The sequence below is a fragment of the Microtus ochrogaster genome, linkage group LG8 (genome assembly GCF_000317375.1).
Source record: "Microtus ochrogaster isolate Prairie Vole_2 linkage group LG8, MicOch1.0, whole genome shotgun sequence".
NCBI classification, from domain to species: domain Eukaryota; kingdom Metazoa; phylum Chordata; class Mammalia; order Rodentia; family Cricetidae; genus Microtus; species Microtus ochrogaster.
The window spans coordinates 25,939,583-25,951,914 of NC_022033.1; the positions used below are offsets into that span (position 1 = coordinate 25,939,583).

Sequence of the window (12,332 nt, forward strand, 5' to 3'; positions counted from 1 at the left end):
ATGCTTGTAATCCTAGCACTTGGAGATGGAGGCAGGAGGATTAGGAGATAAGGTTGAGCCTCTTTCTCTTAAAAAAGAAAAGAAAAGAAAAGAAAAAAAAGAGTAAGGTAAAAGCTTCCAGAGTTTCTATTTATGGTATAAAGTCAAATATTGATTGAGGGTGGATAAGAATCAATATTAGTGGACTGGAGTTGTTTACTACTGAAGCTGCTTAAGGTCCCATGAGGAGAAATACTCAGTGTACTAAAATGCTTAAATGCGGCTATCAGAAGCTTCGCAAGTGAGGGTGGCTGCTGTACCCACTGCTGTCAAGCAGCCCTGATGATAGCTGCACCATGCTCACTGCTTTTGTTTTTTCCCTAGGACCTTAGCATCCTGAGCCATTTGGATTCATAGTCCTCAAGGCTAAGCTGTCAGAGTTCATCATGTCCAAGTTAAAAAGCTCAGAGTCAGTCCGGGTGGTGGTTCGCTGTCGACCCATGAATGGCAAAGAAAAGGCCGCATCCTATGACAAAGTGGTAGATGTGGATGTGAAGCTGGGGCAGGTGTCTGTGAAGAACCCTAAAGGCACATCCCATGAGATGCCCAAGACCTTCACCTTCGATGCCGTCTATGATTGGAATGCCAAGCAATTTGAACTCTATGACGAGACATTCCGGCCACTTGTGGACTCTGTCCTACAGGGTTTCAATGGCACAATTTTTGCCTACGGACAAACGGGAACTGGCAAAACCTATACCATGGAGGGAGTCCGTGGTGACCCTGAAAAAAGAGGGGTCATCCCCAACTCATTTGATCACATCTTCACCCACATTTCTCGATCGCAGAATCAGCAGTACCTGGTCAGGGCTTCTTACTTAGAGATCTATCAGGAAGAGATCCGAGACTTGCTCTCAAAGGATCAGACCAAAAGGCTGGAGCTCAAAGAAAGACCCGATACAGGCGTGTACGTAAAGGATCTGTCTTCCTTTGTCACCAAAAGTGTGAAGGAGATAGAGCATGTGATGAATGTGGGGAACCAGAACCGATCTGTCGGTGCCACCAACATGAACGAGCACAGCTCACGATCACATGCAATCTTTGTCATCACGATCGAATGCAGCGAGGTGGGCCTAGATGGTGAAAACCACATCCGGGTAGGAAAACTGAACCTTGTAGACCTTGCTGGCAGTGAGCGGCAAGCCAAGACTGGCGCTCAAGGGGAAAGACTGAAGGAAGCGACCAAAATCAACCTGTCCCTTTCAGCCTTGGGTAATGTTATCTCTGCCCTGGTAGATGGCAAAAGCACCCATATTCCATATAGAGACTCAAAGCTGACTAGGCTTCTCCAGGATTCCCTTGGTGGCAATGCCAAAACTGTGATGGTAGCCAATGTGGGGCCTGCCTCTTACAATGTAGAAGAGACCCTGACCACTCTGAGATATGCCAATCGTGCCAAAAACATTAAGAACAAGCCAAGGGTCAATGAGGACCCAAAGGATGCTCTGCTTCGAGAATTCCAGGAAGAAATTGCTCGGCTCAAGGCCCAGCTGGAAAAACGTTCCATTGGCAGGAGGAAGAGGCGAGAGAAGCGGAGGGAAGGTGGTGGCAGTGGTGGGGGTGGGGAAGAGGAGGAGGAGGAGGGAGAAGAGGGTGAGGAGGAAGGGGATGATAAGGATGATTACTGGCGGGAACAGCAAGAAAAACTGGAGATTGAGAAGCGGGCCATTGTAGAGGATCACAGCTTGGTTGCAGAGGAGAAGATGAGGCTGCTGAAGGAGAAAGAAAAAAAGATGGAGGACCTGCGACGGGAGAAGGATGCTGCTGAGATGCTGGGGGCCAAAATCAAGGTACTGTGCCCTTCCTAGGCCCCTTCCCTTTCAGTGCCATTTCTTTGATCAGAAGAATTATACAGTGGAGGCTTGGCATGGTGACAAACACCAAACACCTTTAATCCCAGCATCCAGGAGGCAGAGGCAGGTGGATTGCTTGTGAGGCCTATATAGTAAGTTCTAGGACAGCCAGAGCTACAGAGTGAGACCTTGTTTTTCCATACACCCAAAATAAAATTCAAAACGAAACTGCATTCATGACAGTTGTCATGTGTGTGCATTGTATGAAGAACAGCGATAAAACTAATACCCAGGCATCCTCGCTTCCAGTGAGGAATAGGACAGCCCTCTTTTCTTATCTCTCTTTTTAATTTGAGAAAGTAGGTATCATTTTGATTATTTGATGTTTCTGTTTGTATTTTTGAATCAGTGTCTTGATGTATATATATAATATATATTATATAGACAGTATTAGGGTTACAGGTGCACACCATTTTGCGCAGCATTTCTTTTTTAAAGGCAGGGTCTCACATAGTGCAGGCTGGCCTTGAACTTGATCGTAGCCGAAAATGAGCATGGGCAAGTGCCATCATGGGACAAACCACAGCCTCAGTGTCCATTTCCTTAGATGCTCCTGTGTTCGCCCCTCCAAACCAGTGATGCTGTTGCCTTGCTTTTGTCTCTTGTAGCATCTGTCTACTTTCGCATGGGCATTTACTTAAGGTGTTATCACGTTTGCTTTTATTTACAAGCGATCGTCCCTAAGAACCCGGACTGAAGCCTCTAGTCATGTCCATTACTGTTACCGTTCTGAATATTCTGTGACATTCCATTCCCCTCGGATGGGCCGTCCCCGTGTTCTGCTGTGACCATTCTTGTGCCTGACTCCAGGAGACTTGCTGGCACCCTTAGATTCTAGAGTGAATCTTTTTTTTTCTTTTCGTTTTTTTGAGTCAGGGTGTCTCTGTGGAGCCCTGGCTGTCCTGGAACTTGCTCTATAGACCAGGCTGGTGGAGAACTCAGAGTTCCGCCTGCCTCTGCCTCCTAGTGCTGGGATTAAAGACGTGCGCCACCACAGCCAGGGTCTAGAGGGAAGCTTTTGAAGCACCCACTTTACTCCTCATCCTACCCATAGTGGTGATTATCTGACTAACTTTTATATAGTAGTGAGGTAGAACAGTGTCTTTGTGGGATGTTAGCCGGCACCCTGTTGTTTACTGCTGCTTAGTTCTGCCCCCCTTCCCGCAGCCCCCGTCAGTTTCCCTGTGCTGTTCTCTTCATTGGTGGTGGTGGTGGGGGTCTTAGCCCTATTGCTGACTTGCTGACACCTGCTGTGAGTTTCTTCAGATGCTGGACAGCACTCTAGAGTATGGAGAGTCCTCAGCTAGTCTTTAATCTAGAATAGTGCACTGTTTCCTTGGGTGCCCAGACTAGGGCTGCCCATGGGTTTTTTCTTACTGAACTTATACAAATTTTAATTTCTTCTCTAAAATATATCCATGTTCTCTCCGTCCCCTCCCCTCCAGCCTTTCTGCAATGTGGTCTCACTGTGTAGCTCTGGCTCTGAAGTTCACTATGTAGAACAAGCTGACCTTAAACTCACAGAAATCTGTCTCTGCCTCATGAGTGCTGAGATTAAAGGTGTCTCATCACCATGCATCTTACCCCAGCTAAAGTTTCATTTCTTTCTTTTCCTTTTTTTTTTTTTTTTTGATTTTTCAGACTGGTTTTGAACTCAGAGATCTGCCTACCTCTGCCTCCTGAGTGCTGGGATTAAAGACGTGTGCCACCACTGACCAACTAACTAAAGTTTCTTAAGAGCAAGGCAGAAGAGGTTTTGGTTTCTGGGTTTTCGTTCCCCTGGCTTAGCTTCATCTACACGCTGACGCCTCTCAGTCTGTACAGCCTGCCCGTAGCTGCCTTCTGGCACCCAGGCTCCACGGCCTTCTGTTGACCAGTGCCATCAGAACAGCCTTCCACCTTCCTTACCTCAGTGAAGCTAGACTCCTAGGAGTTGTCCTCGCGTGCTCTTCCTCCCTCTCTTTTTGTGATCTCCTCAGTCCCAAGGCTTCTTGCTTTTACCTCATCAGGGCCTTTGCATCTTAGCTACCACCATACACACACATAAACACACCATTCCACACCACACCACACCACACCACACCACACCACACCACACCACACCACACCACACCACACCACACCATTATTAGGGCCTTTGAAACCAAGCTACTGCTACACACACACACACACACACACACACATTCACACACTCTCACACTCACACAATGTATAGTAGCCTCTTGCCTGCACTCCATCAGCATGCCCTCTTCCAGAAATTTCTCCTGCTATGGGGTGCAATCTTAAAACCCAGTTTGCCTGTGTACTCGTGCTCCTTGAGGCTCTTAGGATCAAACAGGGATTTTTTTTTTTAACAGGGTTCTGAGGCTTTTGCTTTAACCTCTACTGGTTTTGTCAACTTCCTTATTCTACCCTTGCAAACAAAAGCCTTTTTTATTCTTAGGAAATTCTTACTTCAGCTTTTTGTGTAGCTGTCCCTTCAGACAGGAAGCTGTCTCCAACTTCCCCCAAAGCCTGACTCCTCTCCCGTTCCCTCTCCCGCTAGCTTCTCAGAGTTTCCTCACAGTAACATCCCATGCCATCTGCTTAAAGCCTGCTTATTTGTCTGTGTCCCTCGGCGGGCTCTGGGCCTTATGGTCCTCACTGACAGAAACATCTCTAGTCTGTAGCGCACCAGATAGATTTAGTGTGTCTAGAGTGGGATTAGTGTTCTGGATAAACAACCGATAAAGGACTTGTTTAGAAAAGAAACAAACTAACAAACTCTGAAAGCCATAATATCTCAAACAGCCAGACCTTCAGTGTCATCAGAATGAAGTCCCATCCTGTTCTGGACAGCGTGCATGTATTTTTCTCCAGAGTAGTTTTTATTTGTTTTTTGACAGTATCTCAATATGTAGCCCAGATTGGCCTGTAATTTGTAATCCTCCAGCCTTAGCCTCCTGAATGTTGGGACCGTAGGCACACACCGTCATGCTTAGTCAAGAGAGTATCCTCCCAGTCTTCCTGTGAGGGATATGTTGTTCCAGGAGAGACCACAGGATGGATTTTACTTTGTTTCTCACTCAGGCCATGGAGAGTAAGTTGCTTGTTGGAGGAAAAAATATAGTAGATCATACAAATGAACAGCAGAAGATCTTGGAGCAGAAGCGCCAGGAGATCGCAGAGCAGGTAACTTTGCGTTCTTACGTGGGGAGGAAGGCGTGGACTGACGTGATTGAGGCCACAGAGCTGACACCTGTGGTATGAGAGCAGCTTCAGAGGGAGCGGAGAGAAGCTGGCAGCCCCTGCTAGCCGGAGACCGACTGGGAGCATCCAGACCCATACTGTGTAGACATGGTCGCTAGGGCAAGCTGATGAATTTTGTGGTATCGCTCAGAAACGTCGAGAAAGAGAAATCCAGCAGCAAATGGAAAGCCGAGACGAGGAGACCTTGGAACTAAAAGAGACTTACACCTCGTTGCAGCAGGAGGTAGACATCAAGACCAAAAAGCTCAAAAAGGTAGGAGGTGGAGGTGCCGGGGACCCTGAGGACGGGTGCACCTTCTTTGCACAGCCTTTCCTCACCTGTGTCCCCCTGGCTCCAGCTCTTTTCCAAGCTCCAGGCTGTGAAGGCTGAGATCCATGACCTGCAAGAAGAACACATCAAGGAGCGCCAGGAGCTGGAGCAGACGCAGAACGAGCTCACCAGGGAGCTTAAGCTCAAGTGAGTAGCTGTCTGCAGGGTCCTGCCATCCCCTGGGTCCAAGAAGACCCCTCCCAAGACAGCCCACCTGCTTCTTGCCAGCTCAGCCTCTGCCACCCACTGCCTGCTGATGCTCCTGACAAAGTCACTTTTCATTTCAGTCCTTGTCTGTGAGGTCACCACGTGCTCTTCCCGTTCCCTCACCCTTATCTTTGGCTTCTTTCAGATTCTCTGGTCTCACCTGTCACTAAAGAGAGAATCTTTAATTACCTTTTTTCTATTTTTTATTTTTTTTTTATTTTTTTTTTATTTTTATTTTTTTGGTTTTTTGAGACAGGGTTTCTCTGTGGCTTTGGAGCCTGTCCTGGAACTAGCTCTTGTAGACCAGGCTGGTCTCGAACTCACAGAGATCTGCCTGCCTCTGCCTCCCAAGTGCTGGGATTAAAGGCATGCGCCACCACCGCCGGGCCTAATTACCTTTTTTCTGATTGGCCAAATGAACACCTTCATACTTGTCAACCAGAGCACTATAAGAACTATTGTTCTCTTGAAGTCTGAGCATCTTTTTTTGAGATGGAGTCTCATGTAGCTCAGTCTGGTCTCAAATTTGCTGTATAGCTAAGGATGGCCTTGAACTCCTGGTGGTATGTGCTATCATGCCTACTCTATGTGGTGTTGGAGAGCAAACCTAAGGCATCATACAAGCATTCTGCCAACTGCGCTGTTCCCCTGAGCAATGTATTTTTTAATGCTTTGTAGGTGATAAAGTATAGCAGCATGTCTGTCATCTGAGCACTTGGAAGGTTGAGGCATGAGGATCACAAACCCAACCCAGACTGTACAGTGAGAGCTCATCTTAAAAACAAACAATAGCCAGGCGGTAGTGGCGCACACCTTTCCTTTATCCCAGCACTTGGGAGGCAAGCATAACTCTGTGAGTTCAAGGCCAGCCTGGTCTACAGAACTAGTTCCAGGACAGGCTCCAAAGCTACACAGAGAAACCCTTCCTCGAAAACCCAAAACACAAGAACAACCAAACAACAATGAAAAATCAATGCTGAGATGATGTTAGTATTTCAACCAATCAATAAGCCATCTTTGGATTTTTTTTTCTGAGACAAGTTCTCATGGTGTAGTCCTGGCTGACCTGGAACTCACTAAGCAGACCAAGCTGGCACTGAACTCACAGAGCTCTGCCTACTTCTGCCTCTGCATCCTGAGTACTGAGATTAAAAGAATGTTCTTTTTCTTTTTTTGGTTTGGTATTTATTTATTTTTTGGTTTTATGTCTCTACCACAGTTTCCCCTACCTCTTTTCCTCCTCCTCATCTCTTCAGAAAAGGCCAGCCCTCCCATGGATATCAGGCAACCAAGGAATATCAAGTTGCACTGAGCCTAGGCACCTCTCCTAAGGCTGGATGAGACAGCCCAGTAGGAGAAAAGGGTCCCAAAAGCAAGCAGTAGAATCAGAGACAGCCCCTGCCCCTACTGTCAGGAGTCCCACAAGAAGGCTAAGCTACACAACCATAACCTATATGCAGGTTCCCTGGTTGTTTGTTCACTCTCTGTGAGCCCCTGTGAGCCCAGGTTAGTTGACTTTGTGGGTTTACTTGTGGTGTCCTTGACTCCTCTGCCTTCTACAATCCTTTCCTCCTCTTCCTTGGGATTCTCTGAGTTCCGTCTGAGTTTGGCTGTGGGTCTCTGCAGCTGTGTCCGTCAGTTGCTGGGTGCAGCCTCTCTGCTGACCACTGGGCTGGGCACCAGTCTGTGAGTACTGCAGAATATTGTTAGGAGTCATTTCCTTGGCTGTTTTTTCCCCAGTTGTGTTTGGTTCTATCCTAGGTCTCTGGCTATCCTGCCTTTGGGTCCTGGCCCTCCAGCAAGTGTCAGGTGTGAGCTCCCTCCCATGGTATGGTTCTTAAGCTGGACCAGCCATTAGTTGACTACTCCCACAGTTTCTGTACTGCCTTTACTGAAGCACATATTGTAGGCAGGACAAATTGTAGGTCAAGGGTTTTGTTTTTGTGGCTGGTTGATATCTCAGTCCCTCCACTGGAAGTCTTTCCTGGTTACAGGAGATGGCTGGTTCAGGTTCCATAGCCCCCATTGCTAGGAGTCTTAGTGAGGGTCACTCTTACGGATGCACTGTGTTTCCAGATCTTCCCAGAGATGCCCCTCATTCCAGTTGTGTGTCTCAGTACTCTCTCTCCCCATCCTCCTGCCACTAATCCCTCCTGTTTCCATCCCCACCCCCACCCAGACCCCTCCCCTAAAGCGATTTTCAAACAGGTTCTTTTACTGGTCAAGTTTTAAATTTGGAAAGGAGTCCTTAAACTTCAATGTGTGTAAGGGACTGGAGAGATGGCTCAGTGGTTAAGAGCACTTGCTGCTCCTACAGAAGACCTGGGTTCGGTTCCCAATACCTACATGGTGGTTTACAACCATCTATAACTCCAGTTCCAGGATATCTGACACCTTCTTCTGTCTTCTGTGGGCACTACAGTGGTGCCCAGACATATAATTCAGGCAAAATATTCTATACATATAAAATAACCTAAAAAATTCAATGTGTGTGGGGCTGCTAAGATGAACACACAGGTAAAGGTGCCTGCTGTGTAACCCTGGTGACTGAGTTTGATCCTTAGGAAGCACATAAAGGTAGGAGAGAATTTTTTCCATGAAGTTGTTCTCTGACCTCCACACACGCACTGCAGTGCTAGCACACACGCATGTGCACACACGCACGCACACATGCACTGCAGCGCTAGCACACATGCATGTGCACACACATGCACGCACACATGCACACACACACACTGTAGCAGTCCTCTTTGTAGTCAGGTAGAAAAAAGATCAGAACAAGAACTGTATTAATAGAGCCGGGCGGTGGTGGTGCACGCCTTTAATCCCAGCACTCGGAAGGCAGAGGCAGGCGGATCTCTGTGAGTTCGAGACCAGCCTGGTCTAAAAGAACTAGTTCCAGGAAAGGCTCCAAAACCATAGAGAAACCCTGTCTCGAAAAACAACAAAACAAAAAAAGAATTGTATTAATAATAGTCACCCCCTGGATACTGGAAATATGAATAATTATATTTTCTAATACATAAATAGAACCTTTGCAATCAGAAAAACCATGCTGTGAAAAATAATTCTTGAAATATCAAACAAAATAAAGAGAAAATGTCACATTCTCAAAAACTGTTGGAGGAAGCCATTTTTTCTTAGTACCCTGCCCTTCTGAGGGCTTTGTCCCATGTCCATCCCATAGTAACATCTTTTTGGCATTGTTTGTCCTGAGATTTTGGAATAACAGGCAAATATGGGCCAATCACAATCATAGAGATAACCTAGTGAGGTCTCACTTCCTGTTTAGTATTTTCCTTTTATTCCTCTGGCTTGGTAGCCCCGGCCTGCCTGTAACTCACTGTGTTGCCCAGGCTGATCTTGAATTCATGGTCCTCCTGCTTCAGCCTAGAGCAGTGGAGTGCAGTGTATTTCACCTGCCAGGTTGTTTGATGCTCTTTTCGGTCCCTGGTCAGGCAGAAGCTCAGGAATCATCTTTATTTTGGTGTTGGTAGGAACTTCCATTCAGCCCATCTTACTATCCTGGATGATTAGAATGGACAGTGTTCCAGCTTGGGCAGCAAGTCACAGGACTGGGTGGAGCCATTTCCTTCTGTCCTGTATTCAGCACTGCAGCAGGCCCACTTACAGATACTTTGGGAAACAAATGTTTGCCCTAGCATGGCTTCTGTGTCACCCCACCACCACCACCACACACACACACTGTCCACTCACATCCTTACTCTGCCTGGGTAGGAGTGTCCTTTCCATATTCCTGACACAGATCACAATTACAATTAGCACCTGCTGATGCTGTACTGTTACCTGTTACCTCTGTTATCAGGTAAGGACCAAGTGTCTTTCATGTTTGTGTCTTAACTGTGTAGGGCTTAATGTTTGCTGAGTGTCTTTGACTCTTACTCTTATTTTATTGTGTTTTTGGAGAAATGATCACACTCTAGCCCAGAATGGCATCATATACTCAAGGGACCCTCCTGCCTCAGCTTCCCAGGTAGCTGACTATAGGTCTGTGCCTTTGCTTAGTTCTGTGTGCATTCTTTATGTGTATTTATCTATGTGTATTCTTACAGGCATCTTATTATAGAAAACTTTATCCCCTTGGAAGAGAAGAATAAAATTATGAATAGGTCCTTCTTTGATGATGAAGAAGACCACTGGAAATTACACCCTCTTACCAGACTGGGGTGAGTCACTGCTGATTTGAAGCAGACTTGCTGGTGGGAAAACGAAAGAATGTTGCATGATGGGACCGGACTGCTGGGATGTGGGGAGAATGCATTGAAACTTGGAACCTGCCTGCCTAATTCTGTGGGAGCTACAGGCCCAGGAGGTACAAGCTGGGTCCAATCATGATATTAGAACAGTTAGTTACAGTTTCCCATGACCTCCAGTCTTCCTTTTCCCTGTCGGCTGAGGTGTGCTAGGACAGAAGGGTTATTTTGTATGTCAGTCTACACCTGGAGCATGACCATGCTGGAGATGTGGAGCTGTCTGTCGAGGAAGCAGGGATAGCAGTGCTGGTAGCTATGCTTATCTGCTGTCTGAGAACAAGACAGTGACTGGGGTCCCTTTCAGGTTAAAGGAGGCCTGATCATCTGGATCAGTTGGCACCTCAAGCAAAAAAGCTAAGAAGTTAGCACATGGCTCCTGTCAGCCTTAGTCCCAGAAGTTCGTGCTTTCAGTTCTCTCTGGCTTGGAGTATTTCTCAGAGTACTCTCTGAGTGCTTATCCCATTGGCCTGGTCCTGGCCAGTGGGGCATATTCCAGCAGGGCCTTAACCACTATCATCTGCTTTCAGGAGCCAGCAGATGATGAAGCGGCCCGTCTCTGCTGTGGGATACAAGAGACCCCTGAGCCAGCACGCACGGATGTCCATGATGATTCGGCCAGAACCCCGGTACAGGGTGAGAAGACTGTAGTTGTTTTTTTACTCTTTGCTCTTTTCCTTTTCTATCTTTTTTTGGTTTTCGAGATGGGGTTTCTCTGTGTAACAGTCCTAGATGTCCTGGAACTAGCTTGTAGACCAGGCTGGCCTTGAACTCACAAGATCTGCCTACCTCTGCCTCCCAAGTGCTGGGACTAAACGCATGTGCCACCACTTGTTGGCTGAGGTTTCTGTCCTGCCTGATTGCTACAGCTGTTTAGTCCCAAATAAACACACAGAGGCCTGCATTAATTATAAACTGATCAGCCTATTAGCTCAGGCTTCTTATTAACTCTTATAATATTAGCCCATAATACTTGTCTGTGTTAGCTAGGTGGCTTGGTATCTTTTTTGGTGAGGCAGTCACATCTTGCTTGCTCTGTGTCTGGCTTCTTCTGTGTCTGAGTGACGACTGCAGACTGAAACTTGCTTCTTCCCAGAATTCTCATTGCCTCACCTCTACTTCCTGCCTGGTCACCCCATTTATACTTCTTGCCTGGCTACTGGCCAATCAGTGTTTATTTAAAATACAAGTGACAGGGTACAGACCATTGTCCCACAGCAACCACTGCCCAACTTGTTCTTTGCTTTTTGGGGGGCCTACCTCTCAGTTTCCAAATAAATCACACGGAATCTTATTCTTTCTTATGAATTCCCAGCCTTAGCATGGCTTATTTCTAGCCAGCTTTTCTTAAATTTCTGGGCTTTTATCTTTATCCTTCCTTTACTTCTTACTCTGTGGCTTGTTATGTAGCTAGGTGGCTGGCCCCTCAAGTCCTCCTCCTTCTCTTGCTCCTTGATCTTCTCTTCCCAGATTTCTTCTCCTATTTATAGTCTCTGTTTACCAGAGAGAATAACCTTTTTTCTGCCTCACTATTGGCTGTTCAGTTCTTTATTAGACCAGTCAGTGTTTTAGACAGGCAAAGTAACACAGCTTCACAGAGTTGAACAAATGCAACACATCTTTGCATCATTAAATAAATGTTCTACAGCATAAATTAATGTAACACATCTAAGTTATATTCTTCAACAGAAGACTGTTCGTGGATTTTTAAAAATTGTTTGAATGACAGTGATTTTTTACATATGTGCATGTGTGTTTGTGGGGATCGGGAGGCATACACACGCATGCTACAGCAAGTGTCAGATGACAGTTTGTGGAAGCTGGTTCTCTTCTTCCACCATGTGAGTCCCAGGGATCAAACTCAGGTTGTTAGGCTTTGCAGAAAACATTTTAACTCACTGTGTGTGTGTGTGTGTGTGTGTGTGTGTGTGTGTGTTTCTTTCAGGGAGTTTAGGTTTGAGAAGTTCTCAGACACCATTATGCCAAGTCACAGTGTGTGTACCTGACTTTCCTGGAGATCTGAGAACATGTGCAATAATTTTAACAAATAATATCTGAAATAGCACGCAGGTGATGAATACTAAATGGAAAGGCAGGGGTTGGGGATGACTTATTTAGTAAAGTGCTTGTCTTCTGAGCAGGAGGACCTGAGTTCAAGCCCCAGAAACCACACTCAGGCACACCATCATCAGCATGTAGAGGTCAGAGGACATGAGTCAGTTCTTCCCCTCCACCGTGTGAATCCTGGGTATTAAACTTAGGTTAACTGGGGCTGGAGGGATGGCTCAGAGGTTAAGATACAATCATGTCGGGCGGTGGTGGCGCACGCCTTTAATCCCAGCACTCGGGAGGCAGAGGCAGGTGGATCTCTGTGAGTTCGAGACCAGCCTGGTCTACAGAGCT

General features: G+C 46.6%; 1 protein-coding gene across 1 annotated transcript in view; it reads left to right on the top strand.

The window, feature by feature from the left end:
* Positions 1 to 12,332, top strand: part of Kif3b (kinesin family member 3B) — a 47,318-nt gene that overhangs the window by 29,194 nt on the left and 5,792 nt on the right. The window contains exons 2-7 of the mRNA XM_013352250.2: positions 364 to 1,829; positions 4,962 to 5,063; positions 5,272 to 5,394; positions 5,480 to 5,598; positions 9,732 to 9,845; positions 10,460 to 10,565. Of these exons, the coding sequence (XP_013207704.1) occupies positions 426 to 1,829; positions 4,962 to 5,063; positions 5,272 to 5,394; positions 5,480 to 5,598; positions 9,732 to 9,845; positions 10,460 to 10,565 (1,968 nt within the window). The 5' untranslated portion in view covers positions 364 to 425. The remainder of the gene's footprint in view (positions 1 to 363; positions 1,830 to 4,961; positions 5,064 to 5,271; positions 5,395 to 5,479; positions 5,599 to 9,731; positions 9,846 to 10,459; positions 10,566 to 12,332) is intronic.